Here is a 21,146-nt window from a genome sequence, read left to right on the forward strand (position 1 = left end):
CTGAGCCATGCCTCTAGCCCCTGGTGGGAAGAGGCGTCTTAGACTTTGAAGTAGGTGCTGAACCAGGCATGTCAGGGGCCGAAAGAGTGGGGTAGTGCCCAGGAGAGCAGGTCTTTGAAGGGTCCTCAGGCTTTGGGGAGCTGGTGAGGTATAGGACATGACTCAGTAGTAATGGGATCTGGGGTTTAGGCTTGTGAACGGGAGGCGTGGTAAGTTGACCCACCATAGAGAGAACTTCACAGAGCCATGTTATTGCAGGTCTTCTCCCTCTAAGTCCTTACCAGGCTGAGTGTTTTCTGATCTCAGTCAGAAGTTTCCCACGCTTGGCTCTTTTCCCGAATGAGTGGGTGTGCTTATGTATTGATGTGACAGACCAGTTTTGTTCATGTCCTGTGTCACACTGGGAGAGGCCCTCTAAGCTATACAGGACACTAGCTTGAGTTTCTCGAGTGAGCAGTGTTTGTTACGTAGGATAAATCAGTGTGCACATCTTGATTTGTCTTGAGGCTTACAGCTGGATTCTTTCCCTCCCCTCGTTCTCTGGTCTCTTTATACAACTGGCTCTTAATTCCCTTCCTTTCTAGCGGTGATGGTCATCCATGAAATACACATCGAAGATCAGGGCAAGATTCCTCAAAGTTTGGTTAAGAGAAGGCATTGCTTATTAACAATTTCTGCTGCCTTGTGGATATCTGTTCAATTCCCCCCAAACGACACAGGGATTTCTATCAAGAGAGGACTGTTCCACAGTATAGAAATAAGCTGTAGTATATTCCACAGTATAGACCTCCGCTGAGAGCTACCACATAGTATTTCTGTGGAAAAGATAAAGTGACTCCTCGGATTGTTTTTCCAGAAATAATAACCTGGTATCAGCTGAAGTGAGAATGCAGTCAGGTGATTGTTTCTCCGTTTCTCTTGTGCACCTTGCTGGGACGCCGTTCTCCGCCTCTAGCGCTGTGAGGAACGATCCAGTTCGGTGACAGTTAAGGAAGCCCCAGCTTTGGCACATGAAGCGGCACAGTTTGCTCTTCTTCTGCACCAGAGAGCTGCCGTGAAAGCAGAGACGCCATCCCCAGGAATACCATTTAGATGAAGCATTGTCTGGGGTTTGGATGAATTGAAAAATCACACTGTTAGTCATAAAAACAGGGCTATGGAGTGTTTAAAAGAGCCCTAACTAGCTTCAATGCTGTGGCTTTGGGTGCCCCTCAAAACAAACAGACAGATAAATAAATAAAGCTGTAGTACAGGTTTTCCAAGAGGGACACATCCTCCCTTTAGCCCAGACAAGCTTGCAATCCATTTTTTTCTGTTGTTTTCTCCAGCAAGCTGTAGTTATTTATTTATTTGTTTGTTTATTTTGGCAGTAAGTTAAATGGGAAAAATAAAGGTGAAAGGCGATTGCAGTAGCAATGAACAAAAACCAGAGACAAAGCTTAAAGAAAATAAAGAATTCCCCAGAGTACCTGGCAAGGATGTTGATGATGTCATTCAAGGAAGCTCCCTAGCATGCCAGCTCTAATTGGCACTTGTGTTGGCTACTGTTGACAGCAGGCCGCCTGAAACTGGAGGACTAGCTTAGAAGCAAAACTGAAGAGAGAGTTGGAGGTTTTTCAATTTAGGCAGTATATCCTGAATTTTGATGAAGTCTTTTGAGAAAAAAAAAAAGATTCTATATACTGCTAGAATAGAAATACTAAAAATGGTGACCTTGGCTGCCTACATGTGGAGAAGCTAATTGTAGCTCACACACTCCTTCAGTCTGGCTTATGGAGACTATTTCTTTGGTCCTTATGTGCCTAATTTCCACATGTGTATGTGTGTATGCTTCTATTGTGTGCACATATGTGTATGAGTGGATGTTCTTACCATTCCTGTTGTTTCTAGTTTAAATGCAGCATAGCACAGCCCATCCATAGCGTATAACACATTGGATCCTGGGAGACTCTGAAATGCTATGTTGGAGGGGAAAAGTGATGGCCCCCATATTTCTCTACATTCCTGCAACCCAGTAGGGGATTTTGTTTCATTTAAACCATTGGAATTTGAAGCCATTTTGTCTTCTTTGTGGTATTGCCCTGAATATATTTCTTTGTATCTCAACTGATTGTGCTCAGGTGCGGAACAGGCAGCTGGCACAGTGACAGGCAAAGCCCTGTGGTCTGCTACTGACAACAAGCTCACTTGGGGACCCCCACTCTGAGAGATGAGACCTTGGGAGAACTTACATTCATTGAATAGACAGACACACTGAAGTAAAGTTCATGGGCTGTTATCAGGCTATGAAGTTTATTGCAATCTGCTTCTTTTACAAGAAAAACAATACATTTATTTTATGTGTATGAGTGTTTTGGCTGCATTATGTCTGTGTACCATGTGTGTGCCTGGTACTTGCAGAGGTCAGAAGAGGTGTCTGAGCTCCTGGGACTAGAGTTACAGATGGCTGTGAGCTGCCACGTGGGTGCTGGGAATTGAACCTAGGTTCTCTAAAACAGCAGCCAGTACTCTTAACAGCTGAGTCATCTCTCAAGTTCCCCAATCCCATTTTGGATTGTACAAGGTCTCACTTGTAGCCCTGCCTGGCCTGAGACTCACTGAGATTCATTTGTTTGTGTCGCCCACGGGCAGGGATTGAAGGAACATGCCACCATGCATGCCTGCTGCAACGCTTCTTTTAAAATGCTTGCTTGCTTTGAAACAGCAGTGTGATGTGTTAGCCCGGGCTAGCCTTGAACTCTTGGGTTCATGATAACCCTCACTCTCAACCTGTGGGTAGTCAAGACTTCAGGCATGTCCCACGGTACCCGCCTCTATTCTCTCTATCTTTTAAAAATACCTGTTGACAACCAAACATTTTCAAAACAAGTTTATTCTAAATATATTATTAGTTCATTTACTTATTGACTGGGATAGGGTCTCATGTATCCTAGGCTAGTCTTAAGCTCCATGTTTTGCCTGTGTATAACGCTGAACTTCTGATTCTCCTGACTCACCTGAGACGACAGGCCTGTCCCACCCACATCAGGTTTTCTGCCATGTTGGGATAGATCGTAGAACTTTGTGTATGCCTCATGGGCACTCTGCCAACTAAACCTTAGCCTCAGACTCTAGTTTTAGATGGCATTAAAATATAGATCCCTGTAAAAGTGAAAGGAGATATATTCATTTGGGTTTTTTGTTTTGTTTTTAATGATTTTTGTCTTGCCCTTATCATTTTTCCTTCCTGTTTTATAGTTTACAGTTAATCATGACAAGTATAGGGAACAGAAGAATAGTATAAACTAAAAAATAAAACTCAGTTTCCAATCTACTCTCGCATCCTTTTTTTTTTAATTTTTATATATGCTTGCAGTGTGTGTGTGTGTGTGTGTGTGTGTGTGTGTGTGTGTGTGTGTTGTGTATGTACATCTATGCTCAGTGCATGTACAACAGCAGACCTGTGGAGATCAGAGGAAAGTATGTGGGAGTCAGTTCTCTTTCTACCATGTGAGTTCTGGAAATCAAGTTCAGGTCATCCAGCTTGGCAGTAAACCCCTGTACCTGCTGAGCCGTCTCCCCAGCCCTGTTCTGGTGGATGCTTTGGGATGCCCCTGCACCTGCTGAGCCATCTCCCCAGCCCTGTTCTAGTGGATGCTTTGGGATGCCCCTGCACCTGCTGAGCCATCTCCCCAGCCCTGTCTGGCCTGGATGCTTTGGGATGCCCCTGCACCTGCTGAGCCATCTTCCTGGCCCTGCTCTGGGCCTGGATGCTTTGGGATGCCCCCGCACCTGCTGAGCCATCTCCCCAGCACTATTCTGGTGGATGCTTTGGGATGCCCCTGCACCTGCTGAGCCATCTCCCTAGCCCTGTCTGGCCTGGATGCTTTGGGATGCCCCTTTTTCATGAGCACAGCAGCTGTTGTCCTCACTTCTTTTCATTCTGACACCATAATACACAAGGAAAGTTTTTGTTAGTCATTAGTTTTTGAAAGCATGAGTTCCTTCCCTCAGGAACTCATGTCTTGCCCTTGTAAATGACAGCTGGTGATGCCATTGCACAGGGACCTCTGTGAGCATCTCTGCTAATTTCCTTGTGAAAAAGTTACACCAAGTGAGGTTTGCTGGGCCAGAGAGTAGATACTGCTTAAAGGGATGGTCTGTATGTTGTTAGATTTCATCCAGAAAAAATGGTGCCTGCTGTTACACCTTGTGCAGCTCTGTACCTCTTTGTTCCTATTTCATCCTTAGAAAATTAAATACATATATTTAGTTTAGATTTTCAATAGCAGAATCAAATATTTCCAGAGTGTTTTTATTTTCCAACCCATTTATACTCCATGTTTTGTCAGTTGTCTGGGTCTGCACCCACATTTCCATTTAGTATGTTAGTCTATATTGCTAAGAAAATAAAACCAGGGGGAAACAATTTAGTTAAATGTGAGACCTTTGGGTGTAGTTTTATGAATATGGATATCTATAATTTTGTTTATGATATTTTTGGTACATGGAAATTTTAACTTACTTAAAGTTAATGAAATAGTAACTATTAAATTCAAAGCATATTAGTCTTTTTAAAAGATGCATTTTTATTTTATATGCACGAATATTTGCTTTCATGTATGGATATATGTGTACCACATACATGTCTGGTGCCTGTGGAGGTCAGAAGAGGCAATGGATCTTCTGGAACCGAAGTTAGACACCATTGTGAGCTGCCATGTGGGTACTGGGAACTGAACCCTGGTCCTCTGCAAGAGCAGCCAGTGCTTATATCCACTGAGCCATCTCTCGAGCCCCATCCCATCATTTCTCTGGGAAATTTCTCTTAACACAGTCAGATAGTAACCTATCTTCTTCCAACTTTTCAATGATTTTTCTTATAAATTTTATTAGAGAATTCCTTATTACTGAAAACTGTTTTCTCTATGTCCCAATTTTCCATCTTCTTCAGAAACATGATTAGTTTTCTTGGTGACAAGTCTCCACTCTTAACAAGTCGAGAAATTTGATAATTGCCTTAAAATGATACGACTTCTATTTCTTGTAGTCTGTCCTTTAAATCTATGAGTACAAAAAGCAGCCTACCAGATTTTTCCTGTCTTTTCTTAAGTCAGTTTTTGAACAGAACACATAAAAACCAGCTATGTCATGGGAGATGTGTAAAATCACTCATCGTGCCCTTAAGTCTGGGGCCAGAGTCCCCTGTGGCATTGCAGGAAGCTTCTGAAGCGAGTACAGTGGCCGAGTGGGATGGTGGAATGGGCTGTGGCTTGAAGCTTTTATGATCCTGTTAAACCAGTTGATGGAGTGTTAACTTGCTTCATTAGAGGGCTGTTCCCATTGTTCTCTAGGGGATGGTTTCCAGGAGATGGAGTCTGTGCCAGGATGTACTGTTTCTGGAGGGTGGGGATTCAGCCTACATCTTCCTTGGGAACTATAGTTCAAGGAAACCCAGTCAAGGAAGGGACTCAATCAAGAATCAAGCACTGCTGTGGGCATTGCAGGAGACAGGGATTAAATGCAGGGCAACAGCTTTTCTTAAATTTTTGGAGTATAGGCCGGAGCTCCCGAAGGATTCCCAGCGTAACACCTTATGCCCAGCCTGCCCAGTGTTTCCTCTGGAAGCCTAGAAACTAGGAAGTCATTGTCCCGGCCACTGGCTCCAGGATCTCACTCTTGTAAAGCTGTCATCAGACTTTTAGGCCCCGAGACCACCCGGTCCCTACCGAATCTGACCAGCATCGCAGAACTTCCCCTCCGCTCCCCAATCACTTGTTCTCTTTCAGCTCATCAGCCCTGAGATCAGAACGAGGTAGCATGAAGAGTTATTTGTTGTGTGAACCTGACTAGCAGATGCTAAACCATATTTGAAACCTCCCTAAGGGTCCAGAAGTCGTGTTTTTAGCCCTATAGTTTGTACTTCAGGAAGGTAAACCAGAAGGAGGTTTCTGCCATGTTGGCTGTCCAGTGAGCATCTCCCTCACCCCTAGAAATTAGGACGGCATAGCCACAGTGGAACGCGGGGACATGTTCAGGATATACTTGAAAGGTTTCCACCATTCCACTGGTATTGGTGGTTGATTGATGGAGGAAAGAGACAAGGAGGAGGGGCGGTAACCAAGCTCATTAAGTCCTGGTCTTAGACTTTTTACAACACTGCCTTAGTCAGACGTTTTTATTTTTAAATCTCAAAAACTTAGTAAACTGAGTAACCAATCACTATAATCTTATCTATAGGAATGAGAACAAATTTGAGAACCAGGTGATTTCAGAGCTTCCTCATACCTCTGAAATTCCTTGGTAGATTTTTCAAAAAAGATAAGAGTGTGCGAGGCCGCACCTCATGTGCCCAGTACATTTTTTGGTAGAAGTTAAACAAGGGAGCCAACTCCATAGATTCCCTCATCTCCCTCCCTCACCCCACTCCCACCCTACCCGCCACCTTCCTACCCACCCTCCAAGCCCAATGGAATGTGCCTCAAGGGTGGGCCCCAGCACGACCAGGGTGTTAGTGTAGGTGGATTCCCCGGAGTGAGTAACCCTAATCTTGCTAAGCCTGCTGGGTGCTCCTAGGCGCTGTGCTTGCTGACTCAGATCTGTATCCAGCTGAGGAAGCTGTATTGCACAGGTGGCAGTCTTGCCCTGGATTCCCTGGCCTACCACCCCAGGGTGGGTGAGGCACTGGGTGAGTCCCCACAGAGGCCGGGCTCACTGATGCCAACGAGGCTTCCTTTCCTTATTGCCAGTGTGAGTGGTTCAGTCTTTCTCCATGTCCTACTAATTTTCCACTCTGGCATTGTTAATTGATAGGGGTCATGTTGAGGTGACTACTGAACAACTTATTAGGTGGCAACTAAATTGGGTCATGGCTGCCCCAGGCCTGGTGTAGTAATTGCTCAGGTGACTGAGCTGGCAACAGTGCCAGCTATTTTCCCCACTTCCCTGGATGTTTTTTATTAAAGTCTCCTGTCTCCTGGCCATTTAGTATAAACATAATGTACTCTTTTGCAACATTTAACCTTGAGTAAACTCATCAATGGGAGGTCTGTGGAGATGGGAAAGTAGTTAAAAGTAGACTGAATGAAAGAGATGGCAGCTGGTGTCTCTCTCCCAGACAGCAACGCAGGTCAGGCAAGCTTAGCGCTTGCCAAGAATATGCCAGACCGAAGTCTGTGCAGGTGTGGTGGAGCTGGGAGCTGATGGGTGCAGGTGCTGCCTCTCGCAGAATGTTTAAATGGAGCTGGGAAAACGGAATACACACACCTTGGTTATGACAAAGCTGTAACTCGTGTTTTAAGGCCAAGTCTGCCCTCCCAGCATTAGAAAGGTAGTTTATTAGCATTTTTTTCTTCTAGAAACATCAGTGCATGTTGGCTTCCCAGGCTGGCTTCAAGAGCCCAGCTTAGCTGTCTGGAACAAGTAGATGAAGTGTACTGATGTGTGTGGAGTGTTAGCCTCTTCCTTCCTGGGAGACCACTGAAGCCTGGGGTGATGAAGCTCACAGGCTGTCTCCACGGTGGCCTGGAAAGGCAGGGTGGAAACTTATGGCGTCCTCAGAAACAGGACAGTTGGTCCATGTGGCTCAGGCTCATGGGAACAGCTCGTCAGCCTCCACTGCTGGGCTTTCCTGCACGCGTTTTTCACTCCAAGCATTGGGGATGGGGCCCCCTAATCAGCATTTCCTGCTCTTTCCCAGGTGATGGAGTCCCTGTGGTTCTGTAGCATCTGACCACCTACATGGCATTCCAAGCAGCCAACGGTCCTCCTCCCCAGACATATGAATACACCTAGAAAACGAGCCTCAAACCATCCTTCTTGCCCTTTGTGTGGCTTGTGCTTCATCTTTTGGCCTTCCCTCCTTAGCTCTGATTCAGACCATCTGGGGCCAACTCAGTAGAGGAAGGAGTGTGTTACCCTCTCAAAGCCTCTGGATCCTGCCATGGAGCATGGGCAATCAAGGATCCCAAAGAGTCCTGGGCAGATGTCAAAGCAGTGACAGGTGCCCCCTTCCTTCTCCGTCTAGGTCAGTTCTTTCCTGGCAATTGCTGATACAGACAGTCTTTTCCAAATTCCACTAAAGCCAAGACCTATAGCTGTCATCCTTGGTCTCCATCAGATGCTCCAGAAGTGTGGAGACAGTCAGACCTGAGGGTACCAGAATCCATGAAATTACATTCTGCGTCTCCCCATAGGCAGATCACAGGAAGAGACACCTAAAAAGGCAGTTCAGGTTGTGGCCCTGTGCCTTCCACCCCTTGTCCTCACCATTCCTGACTGCCTCCGGCCTCTTGTCCTATCATTCATGAATTTTCCCATGATGGGTCATTTCTCCAGCTAGGATCAATACCCTCCCCACCTTTGTATCTCCCTTGACCTGGGGTAAAAGCTCCAAGGTGGAACAGTAGCCAGAAGGGCTTCTCTGCCATTAAGGGAGCATGGCAACACAGAACAGCAAGGATGGGTAATCCAGTCCTGATTGCACTAGCCACTCACTCCCTGTTTCCTTGTCCCTCTGACCTAGAGGGACACTGTGTGTGGGCCTCAGTCCTTTTCCACTTTGATAAATAGAAAAAATAGTCATTGAAGATCTCTCTCTCTCTCTCTCTCTCCCTCCCTCCCTATCTCCTCTCTTGTATGTGCATGAATGTTTGTGTGTGAGTAGGCATACATACATACATGCTATAACACACGTGAAGATCAGAGGACAGCCTCGGGTGCCTGTCCTCACTTATCTTCTTTGAGACAGGGTCTCTCTGTCCTTTGCCACTGCGTATGCCAGTCTACCTGGTCCACAAGCTTGCAGGGATTCCCCTGTCTCCACCTCTTATCTTGCTGCAGGAGCTCTGGGATTGCATTACCACACCAGCTTTATGTGGGCTCTGGAAATTCAAATCCAGATCCTCACACTTGTATGATGAGTGCTTTATGGACTGAATGATCTCCCCAGCCCTGAGGATCATTTTCATTTTTCCGATTAAATAACGAAACTTAACTGCACAAAATTGACCAAGTCTGAGACTCCAGTGGTGCAGGTAGCCTTACAACACAATTCACAAGAGCATTTACAAGAAAAAAAAAAGAAAATATATTAAGTTCATAGCTCAGCCTTCACTATTCACTATTTTTTGTTTTGAGACTGCAGTTCAGCCGGTATAACAACGTGGGAATGCAGATGTTGCCTTTCATTTCCCTGTGTTGTTATAGCACCCCATAAGAAAACGTGACCAGACCTTCCCATCACTTGGATTGCAGCAGCTCTGTGGGGTGTGAAGGACTTTGGTCGCCAGCTGTCACCCGTTTCTCTGGCCATTCTCCTCTCCCTCGATTTCCTGTGGTTCTGGGAACAGAAGACACACATGTCCACAGATTTCATGTGTCACTCCTTGCAGATGTAGATAATCTGTTTAGACTAAAGCACACATTTCATTTTGTGGGCAAATTAGAATCCCTGTTGGATTTTCAGCAGTCTAATGAAGATATTCTTAGCGTCACATGTGGTATGGCCCCAACAGCAATGCCAAGACCCTGGTAGGGTTATTGTAATGTCCTTGTGGTTGAGCACCACTAGATGTGTGTATGTGTATGCGTCTCTCTGATTTACCTTCTGTTTGCCCCTCTCTAGTGGGATCTTGTGTGTGATAATGCCTGGAAGGTCCATATCGCTAAATTCTCCTTGCTGGTTGGATTAATCTTTGGCTACCTAATTACTGGATGCATTGCTGACTGGTGAGTACCAACACACCTGACACATGGACCTTTGGAAGGCTCAGCACACCTTTGCTAGCTAAGGAGGAGTGGTCAGCGTTAACCCAGAGTCACTGTGCCTTTGCTCTGCTTGCCAGTGATGCCAGAATAGAAGCTGCCACTTGGAGAATGCAGAGGCCAAAAAGAATTGACCGCTACACATGACAGAGCAGGGGGAAGGAGGATGTAAATTCATTCAAGACCAGCCTGCAGCCCCATTTGGTTCTGATGACTTATGCTTAGTTGGGAGGAACATGGAGAGGCACAGCTGGGTGCCAAGTGGGTGGATGCACAAAGTACATTTTTAAAAAATTGGAGAGCTGGGTGAAGTGGAATATACCTGTAGTCACTGGGGACTGGGGCCAAGGACTGCTTGAACTTCATGAAGCCAACCAAGCAACATAAATGATACTCCATGGCCAAAAATCTAAAAATTTAGTGAAGGAGTTGGAGTCCCTTCACCTTATGAATGGAGGTAGATGTCAGTTTGAATTAGCTCCTTAAAATATCAGCTCATCTGAGAGATAGTCGCTAGCTTAGCCAGAAGCTGTCCCTTGGGTAATGTGTGGCCGTGTGGACAAGGGAAGGGTAGCAGTTAGAAATGAGATGGAATGTGTTTTAGGTGGACAGAAGGAGTGGGTTTCCAGATCAAAATATGTGGTTCAGGAGGAAATAAATGATGAGGAGGACCATGAGGAGACGGATCCTGAATAGTGATAATGGCATCATTAGAACCTACTGCTTAGGGGCCGGAGAGATGGCTCAGTGGTAAAGAGAGCTGGCTGCTTTCCCAGAGGACCCAGGTTCAGTTTCTGGCACCCACATGGTAAACTTCTTTTTGACTCTGAGGGCACCAGGCACAGACATGCATGCAAGCAAAACACCTATACACATCAAAATAAATATTTTTTTTTTTGAAAAGAGCCCATTGCTTACAAATCACTGTGTACCAGGCCACTTTCAGATATTTCCAAGCCTTAATTGTTTATTGCTGAAAAACTAGAGCCCAAAAGTTTAAGTCAGTCCCCAAGTCCACTCAGCTGTGAGCTGCATTCAGGACTTGACACCACACCACAGGGCCCAGAACAGCTTCTCTGTCAGCATGGCACAACACTTTTCTTTAAGGCATTCTCTGGACACAAGAACACTGTGGTGCTGTGTCCAAGAGGGAAGACAATTGCCTAATGTCAGGAACTGCCCAAGGACAAAGATGTGGGGTGGCTTTTTCCTACCCCACTCTTTTCACAATAATCTTTTTTGTGTGTGAATCAGCATGTCTCAGGCCTGTTGACATAGGAATGTCAGGAATGCTAAGGGATAGATTCGTGTGTGTGTGTGTGTGTGTGTGTGTGTGTGTGTGTGTGTGTTTTCCTGGTGCCCTCCAGATCCCGGTTAGCTGAGAAGGCTAGCCAGGGCAGTGGGAATGGCTGCAGAGCTTTCTCAGGCCACTTTAACTAGTGGAAATTTCCTTCCTTGTCTAGTGTCTATTTGTGTGGATATACAATGCGATTTCCTGTGAGCCCAGAATCTGCTAAATCGCCATTTCTAGGGCTTCACATGGGCACATTTCTTGTGTTCAGCATTAAAACTGTCAGTGACCTCTGTAGGCCTGTGCTAGGAGCTGTCTAGTTTTTGAGGATGGAAAGCAAGGTTTTATTTGACCAGATGCTTGGCTTGCTAACTTTTCAGGATGAGCTGTACTGATCTGGCAGGCACTGCTTCCCAGGGACCTTCACTGAGAGAAATTAGAAATGTTTATCAATATGATCCCTGGCCCTCCTTTCTGAGAAATGCAGACTTGATAGCACTTGTAGTGTCCTGGTTCCATGAGCAATAGGAAATGCAGGGTTTTATTAAAGAATCGATAGAAGTGTAAGTTCTGTCGGGGTTTTTCTTACACATGTATACCCAGTAGCCTCTCTGGTGACAGTCCAGGCCTGGGCCTGGTGACAGACAACTTAAGAGCTTAGATATTGCTCAGAGTGCATAGAATCTGGTGTCACAAACCAACCAGTTCTCTGCAGTAGCTTTCTGGGGGCTAAGTTGGACAAGCAAGCAGGGATGTCCTAAGGAGGCATCACACGTTTGATGTTTGAGTAGTAGCTTTCGGGGAGCTTGAGTGGCCTTCATTTCAGCTTAGCTTTGTTCTTCCCACCTCTCCTGTCTGTTAGGAGGGTGGGTTGTATTTTGCTCTCTGCTGAAGCAGAGAAATCACCCCATTTGAGGGAGTGCCGTGTCTTAAAACAGGGTCAGGTTCAGGACTGCATGAGGAAGTCGTTCAAGTCATGATTCTTTAAAATTACAGTCAGCATAGACAGACATTAAAGTGGTAGGCTGCTTTCCTTGAGTTTTAGAGCTGTGGATATGTCTCGGTCAGCAAGAGCACTTGCTACATAACCATGAGAATCCCCACCACCCATGTAAAAATCTGTACATGGCCACATGGCCCCTAATCACAGAGCTTTTGACACAGAGGCAGGAGGATTTGGGGGGCTTGCTGGCTGCTGGCCTATTACCAGGTTAAGGGAGTATACTGGCTAGGTTTGTGTCGACTTGACACAAGCTGAAGTCATCAGATAGGACAGAACCTCAATTGAGAAAATGCCTCTAAAAGAATTGGCTGTAGGCAAACCTGTAGGACATTTCCTTAGTTGCTGTTGGAGGGCCTTCCCATTGCGGGTGGTCCCATCCTTGGGCTGGTGTTCTGGGTTCTGTAAGAGCAAAACCACGAGGAGCAAGCCAGTAAGCAGCACTCCTCCATGGCTTTTGAATCAGCTCCTGCCTCCAGGTCCCTGCCTTGCTTGAGTTCCTGTTCTGACTTCCTTCTATGATGAACAGTGATAGAGAAGCATAAAGCGAATAAACCCTTTCCTTTCCAAGTTTCTTTGGTCATGGTGTTTCTTTACAGCAATAGAAACCCTAACAAGACAACCAAGGACCCTGTTACAAGGGAATACAGTAGAGAGAGAGAGAGGAGAATATCTGATGTTCGCCTCCAACCCCAACAAATCACATACACTACACACACACACACACACACACACACCACACCACACACACCTACACCATACCTCACACACACATACTCTCATACACACATGAAAATATTTAAAATGATAAAATATTTTTTAAAAGGAAGACCTAGTTTCATTTTCAACATGTTAGTTGAGCTACATGTGAAACACTCAGGACAGGGCTCTGTTGAAGAATGGCCTGTGTTTGTAATAGCGTTAACAGGCAGAATGGAGGCATAGTTGGGGAGATATAAGCTGAAGAACCCCAGGAAAGAGGAGGTGGCTCAGGCATTTGTTTCTGCAAAGCAGCATGGGATACCAACCAGGTTCCTTGTACACGGTGCCTCTCTCTTACCTGCATGACTATCTGGTCCAACACCCAACCCCCATCCCTGCTGATAGAAAACTTCAAAGTGGATATTGTCCTACAGGTTCTTTGCCAGCTTGCCCCATCTTTTATAAACAATTTCTGAATAAAAATCTCCTTCAAGCCAGGTAGTGGTGGCACATGCCTTTATTCCCAGCACTTGGGAGACAGAGGCAGTAGGATCTCAGTGAGTTCAAGGCCGGCCTGGTCTACAGAGTTAATTCCAGGACAGCCAGAACCGTTACACAGAGAAACCCTGTCTCAAAAAAATCCCAACAGAATAAATAAGTAAGTCAGGTCTCTGCTAGTCACTTCACTGATGTGGGATGTCTGTCTGGAGACCCAGTATCAGTTCCCGGTGACTGCTGTAACTAGCTATTACATGCTTGGTAGCTTCAATACAAATCAATCATTTTACAGTTCAGAAGCCTAACATGGGTGTCACTGGGATAAAACCAGGACACCATCAGGGCAGCGCTCCTTTGTGGACGCTCAGGGGACAGTCAATTTCTTGTCTTCTCTAGCCCCTAGTAGCCACTTGTGTGTTCTGGGTTTATAACCCCTTCCTCCATCTTTAAAACCAGTAAAATGGAATCAAGTTCTTTCATGCTACTCTCCTTGGAAAATTACCAAATTTGAGGTCCTTAGCTGCAATCCCATTTTCAGAATCTCTCTTGCCCCAAAAGCAAAAAAAAAAAAAAAAAAAAGACCAGTTTCTGAGCCTTCAGATAATTACACCTTGGAAGATCCTGGAAGATAAGGGCCTTTGCTGTCACTCAGCTGGAATCCCACTCTGGGGAACCAGCTCATAGGAGGCTTGTATCTCTCACTTAGTGATGTAGCGAACGGTCCCTGAGTTGCCGGCACATTTCCACACAAACCCCATAGACACCAGTGGAGAAAGTGTGGCCTTTCTCACCTAGCTTAGGGATGGTGTGGTATAAGCCTGGATGCAAAACCAAGGTGTTTGTTCTGACTTCAGAGGCCACAGCCCCCATGATTGATAGGTGTGTTTTACTGATTTAAGTCATCATTTAGGAGGGAGGTAAGTGGAATGTGTTTTATGAGATTTAAAAATAAAACTCAATCCTCTTTTCTAAGACAAAATGAGAATAGGAAAAAAAAAAACAAGTCTGAGCATCAGGAGTAGGTGGGCATGGTAGCGTACACCTGAGACTGGAGGATTTGGGGAGGTGGGAGGTAGGACCTACCAATTTGAGGTCCACCTGGGCTACACAGAGTTCTAGGTTCGCCAGACTGGGCTGCACAGAACGACAATATCAAACAATAGCAGAAGTGCAGAAAGGTTGGAAGTTGAAATGTTTAGCTTGGGGATTCAGGCCAGGCCCATCCTGTTCTTTTAAGAAGTGAAGCAGAGCCCATTCCCAGGTGAGGTGGGTACAGGGAATTAAACATAGATGATAGAGATTTGTATTGTATACTCTACTTCCTATTAAGAGGACAGGTAAGCCATGCTTTAAATGTACTTCTGCGAGTGAGTTGGGTACGGACAAAGGCATCTGTGAGATCTTTCCTGGTAAGGACTTTGTGACCCCAGCCCGAACACAAAGGCTTTTCATTATTATAAACTCATAGCCTTGGCCACATATCCCCAAACCAAAAAGACTAATTCAAATGGGTGGACCATTAGAAAGTCTTTGTGTTTATATTATAGTATAAATGTTGTATTTTATATATTTACATTTTATATTTAAAACTATTAAATATTTCTTTTATGTTTTACATATTATGTTATATCTTATATTACATGTTATAAAAGTTAAAGTTATGGGAGATGGAATAGGCCTCGCAGTACTTTATCTTTAAAATGAGCTTTAAGTGGGAAAGCATTTGCATATGTACAAAACCTGTCTCTTAATGTGCACAGTTCAGTGATTTTGACTGTGTTTACAGAGTTAGGTCCTTTGCCCACTCTGAGTTTACATCCCTTCCATTGTCCTTGCAGAGATTGTGAAATGTGCTCATAAACATTCTCTGTTCTTACCCTGCCCCAGGCAGCCACAATTTTACTGTCTGTTTCTTTGGCTCCCCCCCTCCGGCCCCCCACTTTTTACTTGAAGTCATAAGTGTCTAGGACAACTAAAGCCACTTCACTACCCTTTGTGGTATTGAGGGCACCAGTCTGCATTTCCTCCCTTCCCTCTCCCCCCACCTTCTCAGTCAGTTATCCTTCCAGCCCAAACCCAAGCCAGTTGTGTTAAATATTAATTTGCTTGCTGCAGCTGTGTTGCCATAGTTTTACTTGTAATAAGTAGAGAAAGGTGAATGGTCAGTATGGGGACGAGGGAACTCGTGGTTTTTCAGTTTCCATGAGGCTGCCCCATCTGCCCTCTGATTGCCCCCAACTACATTGTCCCCTAGTGGTCATTGATCGGGCACCGATCAGCTCTGGGTGTGGTTTGTGAACTCACTATACCACTGCCCTTTGCTGCGGGTTCTACTGTCAGACATCAGAGCTTTTATTTACAGTCCAAAGTGTCTAGGCTTCGTGTATGATTCCTGTAGTCGTCTTAGAATTACATGTTGCCATGTAGCTGAAGCCAATTGCAGCTGGCCCAGCCCTGGACCTATATAGGATGCCTGTGAAACAAGATAACCTCCCCAAGGTAACAGGTGGAGAACAGAGGTGAAACCTTCCCTCCATGTCCATGTTGACATTTGGGCTGGTTCCAAAGGTCAGCAGTTTCTCAAGACATTTTATGCTGGGCGTGTCAAGGTTTGTGTTTGGGGAGTTATTACTGATTTTGTTCTCTTGCCTTCAGCTATCCCTGTTTATACACAGAGATAGACTCAGCAATGGTCACCATCATAATTCTCTCCCCTATAGCTGTTTGAGCAATGCCCTCTCAGTCCTAGAGGAGGATGTATATGGTTCAACATCCCACAAGAGGCCTCTATCCCAAGGGAGTAAGCTATGATCTAGGCAAGTGGGTACAGGTACTATGAAGACATTTAGCTACCCCTTCAGTGTATGTTGAGTGCTCACTGGATGCTGGGTCTCAGCACTTAGCACTGCCGCCTTGTTTAACACGGATGCCTGACTTCTCCCCTCTTCGCATGCAGGGTTGGTCGGCGGCCGGTACTGCTGTTTTCCATCATCTTCATTCTGATCTTTGGACTGACTGTGGCACTGTCGGTGAATGTGACAATGTTCAGCACACTCAGGTTCTTTGAAGGATTCTGCCTGGCTGGAATCATCCTCACCCTGTATGCGTTACGTAAGTAGGAAAACCAGCCCAAGTGTTGCTGCCTGAGAGGTTCTGGGCCAGTTGTGGGGTGGTGGCACTTGAGAAACACACACTCTGAAGTCTGTGTGGTTACAGAAAAAGTTTCCAACTGGGGTTCAGTGCCTGCATCAAGCAGAATGGAAGTTTGTGTAATGGTTTGGAGATATGGAGATCAGCTTAAGCAGACATGGGGGGGGCTGCTGATTTCTCTGGAAGTTTTTGTGCACTCTAGAATGCACCGTTGGGTACCCTAGTCCTGGTTCTAGCAGAGCATCCCAGAGAACTAGTCCGCGTAAACTGCCCTTGACTATTTTGGACTCCTTGAGATCTTTTCTTCTACTTTGAGGCCATACAAAATCTATATTTTTAATATTCTTTTGGATGTGACTGTGAGTGGTCTGGATTTGAATTGTCAGCTTTAGTATAGCATATTAGGTGGCAAGACTTGGTAGTTTGCTCTTTTGAAATAGGATGAAAAAAGCCATCAGGGGCTCTAACATGTTTGTTTCCCACATGATCTCCTTGGTCACGTATGGGTATGTTTTTCTTACCTGTATTCGATTCTCTGGAAGACAGCCACATGCCCACAAGAGAAGGAGACTCTGCAGACATTGTACTGGTTGGTTTTGTGCTTCTGGCCACCCTGGAAAGACCTGTCGGATCATTGGGCACATAAGGTTCTGACTTTCCTGATTGTTGATAACAGGGAGGAGTCAGGTCTTGATTAGGTAGTACTTTCTAGAGTAATAAATGCTAATAGATGTAATTCTTTTCAATTTGCATTTTTTTTTGAGATATGGTTTCTTTGTGTAGCCTTGGCTGATGTAGAACTAACTGTGTATATCAGATTGGCCTCTGCCTCTGGAGTGCTGGAATTAAAGGCATGTGCCACCACCACCATCACCGACTCAATTTGCATATTAAAGACATCTTTAGGTAACCTAAATTTCTGTCCCACTAGAAACACAAATCAGTTCATGGCGTAGCATTTTAACCATAAGAAAGTGGATATGGGAAAGGCCAGAGTATCTTCTTCCATCCTTTCTAAGAGAAAGCTGAATTATAGTTTCTTATGGGTCACCTGTTATAGTGTTTGTCTTTATTTTCTATAACCTGAACTGTGTTGTTGGTTTTAGACTTACTGACTTGTACTGACAAACATCATTGTGCTGTTGGCCCTGTGAAAGTCGCTGATATATTTCTGTTGAATCTGAGAGAGGCAGCTTTCATGGGAATATGTGCTTGATGGACCTCTTTCTTGCCCTGCCCTCCTCCATGTCTGATACTTGGACCCTTCCTTTAGCACAAGTCCTCTGGGCTGTAATTCTAGTTCCCCGTGGACCATCTCTTCTAGTAGGGCCTTATGAGTCAGAGATTACCACAGGCTTCTGACAAACCAATTCATTTTTTTTGTTTGTTTATTAAGCTTGAAAAGAATTTTGGAAGCTGGAGAGAGGGCTCTTGTTCTACAAAGACCATACTTAGTCTAAGAAATGGGTTTGCATCTGTCTTTGAGGTAGAGAATCATCTATCCTGGTTCTCTGCCCCTTGTTCTGAAAAGAGTCACATAGTAAAAGTTTTAGGCATTGTGGGCCATATGGTCTTTGCTACAGCTACTTAACTCTGTCACTGTAACGGGTAAATGGCCATGCATATACATACTATGCAAATGAGAAGCTGTAGCTGTGTTACCATACGACTTTATCCACTGAAGCAGACTGTGGACCATATTGGGCGAGTAGTTCAGAACCTTCCAAGCAATGGTAGAAGTAATTCCTGTGTTGGACTGACAGCACAAGCTTTAAGTCCTGTCCTCTCTTAGTTTCATCTTTGTGCAATATTTTCTGTCTTCAATAATTTTGTATATATTTGTATAAGCGATCTGCCAGTCTAAAGTAGAGTAAGCTATTATTAAAAGTGATTATGAAATGGGGCTGGAAAGGTGGCTCCGTGGTCAGTGCTTGCTGCTCGTCAGAGGACTCATACTCGGCAGTATATACTCATACTCCAGTACTCATACTCGGCACCTAGAGCCACCTGCGGGGAATCCTGTACCCTCTTCTTCTGTTCACCACAGTTGCCTACACACATACACACACACAAATAAATAATTAACTCATTTTTTTAATGTGACATATATTTTTAAAGTTGAGAATAACGGCCAAACATCATGACACACACATACCATTGCAATGAAAACGTCCAAGTATTACACAGTGGCCTCCTGTGTGAGCTAATAGATTATTTCAGATAGTACAACTTAAATGAAGCAAAAGAATGTCAACAGTGGCTTGAGAACCCATTGGAAGGATGAAGAGGGGGAGGATTTTGTTAGGAAATGACAGACAAGTCATTGGAGAGTCAGTTCTATGACGATGGAGAATTGAACAGAAAGGAAGCAAAGTCACGATTGGCAGATGAGGTTGGGGTAGACATGGGTAATTGGTCTGGGGTGACCCAGCTCTCCAAATCTCTGTCTGGATCATCTTGAAGAAATACATGAGCTAGTGACAAGTCATAAAGAGGTGCTCTCAGTCAACAGGGCAGGGAGCTATGAATTTCCAATTAGCGAACTTGGTAGCTTTTTCTACACACGAAGCATATGCCCATAGTAAAACCTGTGATTTTGCTTAGAGGACTCACTGATAAGTTGGGCCATGGGGTAAGTAGTTCTTAGCTCCAAAGACAGCTGTAAAACTTCTGGACATTAATTATTTGCAAGTAACCTTTTTAATGGTCCCCAAATTTTCTCTTCCTTCGTCTAGAAGCTTTTTATATCCCTTATGACCTCTGCTGGGAAGGCCTGGCCTTTGTTAAAACAGATCTTAGATTTATTCTGTTTTAATGTTGCATGTGCTTGGCTGTGGAACTAGCAAAGCAATGGTTTTTGCCATTTTGATTTCTGTAGTTTACCATGAGGGTAGGCTATTTCATTTCAAGGAATGCTGTCACTGGATAGTGGTGGTACAGGCTTTTAATCCCAGGCAGAGGCAGGTGAATCTCTGAGTTTGAGGCCAGCCTGGTCTATAGAGTGAGTTCCAGGACAACCTGGGCTACACAGAGAAACCCTGTCTGGAAAAACCAAAAAAAGAAAAAAAGAAAAAAAAGGGAAAGAAAGGAGAAAGAAATGATGCTGACTATGGATGTTTTCTGCTTTATTTGTGAGACTGCCTAAGCTTTTAGTTTAGTTTTTTTTTTTTCTGCTTTGGATTTTGTTCTAAGGTACACTGTGGTTAAATATTCTACCTTTTAAACTTTTGTTTTCTTCAAGTTGCCAAGTGGATAAGTGGTTGTGTAATTAGGACATAAAATAGAGATTATTGGCGTCTTCCCAAGGATTTGAAGAGCAACAGAGAACAGGCCAGGCCTGTGCAGGACCACAGCAGGGGTGCCTTCCTGCTGCTAAGACCATTGTGAGGCACCCAGGCCCTTAAACACACTTGGGCTACATCAGAGGGTTGGTTTTCTTTTTTTAAAACCTATAAACATAAGAGTATTTGCATTCCCACATACCCACTCACACATGGTGGGACACTAGATTTAGTTGTAAGAGACACAGACAAGAGCTATAAATCACATCTCCCCATCTCTGTATGAAAGTTGTCTTATCAAAGCCTAAAGAGATGGCTACATAAGCAGCTGTGACTGATTGTGGTCTGACCCTCATTCCCAGCTAAGACGGTAATGTCACAGGCTAGGTGGGTGATCCGGCACTGTTTAAGATGCATCTGTCTCCAAGGCAAGCCTCTTTACTGTGGCACTTAGGAAACTGTCAGTTGGATGGCTTGAGACTAGGGGTTTGGGGCTGGTCTAGGCCTGCATAATGGGACACATCCCTTTTAAATGAAATAATAATAATAGCCAAGATTATTGCTTTGTTTTGTTTGTTTTTCAAGTTGATTTGATGCTGGATGTAGTAGGGTTTTTTTTTTTTGGTTTTGTTTATTTGTGAATTGTAGCTATATAACTTTTTTTTTTTTAACTAAGAATGATAATTTTCTTGAGAACCCTCTCGGTGATTCTCATTATAATAATTCTTCTTAAGCCTAGCTAAGCAGCCTAAACAATTAAGTAAATTTTATATATCATCAAAGAGTGATGAGAAATTGTAAGGTGTCTAAGTTACTGATGACATTGCAAAATTAGCGTCTAAAGTCTTGATTTAATTGCTAAATAGACTAGAAAACAATCTGGACTTTGCACTAGGTGGGGTGTTGGTTTTTTTCCTCTGACATGACACTGATGAGTTTAAACTCTCAAGGGAAGGTTGGATAACTTCTAATCCACAGGGCAGGATGATACTTGTATTCTTACTGTACTGTGTATTTTTTTATGCTTACATATCCTTCTGAAGTCCTCTAATTTGTATTATTTTCTGCATTTGTCTGTGTTGCTGAAAATCTAGGAACTTAGTCAACAGAGCTGTTATACTTTTTTTTTTAACTTTTTACTTAAATGACTGCACCAAATGGCTCCATGTAGCGAGTATAGTGAGCGGCAGACATGTGGAATGAAGGGAATGGAGATTGTTGAGCTATGGAATGAAGAGAATGGAGATCGCCTGTTGAGAAAGTAGTTGACTGCACTGGAGAGCAAACATTTGCCTTGCGTTTGGGGGGAGGCACCTTCCATGAGAATATGTGCTTGGTGGGTCTCTTTTTCGCCCAATTCTCCTCCTCTGATACCTGAGTCTTCCTGTATTAAATCCTTCTGGGCTATAATTTTAATCCTGGTCCCCTGTGGGCCAACTCTGCTGACAGGGCCTTTTCCACCAAGGGTTTGAATCAGAGT

At 44.4% G+C, this 21,146-nt stretch overlaps 1 protein-coding gene across 2 annotated transcripts in view; it reads left to right on the forward strand.

Moving 5' to 3' along the window:
• Slc22a23 (solute carrier family 22 member 23) overlaps positions 1–21,146 on the forward strand; it is a 160,329-nt gene that overhangs the window by 29,106 nt on the left and 110,077 nt on the right. For both annotated transcript variants that reach the window (XM_075969913.1, XM_075969914.1), the window contains exons 2-3: positions 9,605–9,708; positions 16,192–16,346. In XM_075969913.1, coding sequence (XP_075826028.1) covers positions 9,605–9,708; positions 16,192–16,346 — 259 coding nt within the window. The remainder of the gene's footprint in view (positions 1–9,604; positions 9,709–16,191; positions 16,347–21,146) is intronic.

This window comes from Microtus pennsylvanicus, chromosome 4 (assembly GCF_037038515.1).
Source record: "Microtus pennsylvanicus isolate mMicPen1 chromosome 4, mMicPen1.hap1, whole genome shotgun sequence".
Lineage (NCBI taxonomy): Eukaryota > Metazoa > Chordata > Mammalia > Rodentia > Cricetidae > Microtus > Microtus pennsylvanicus.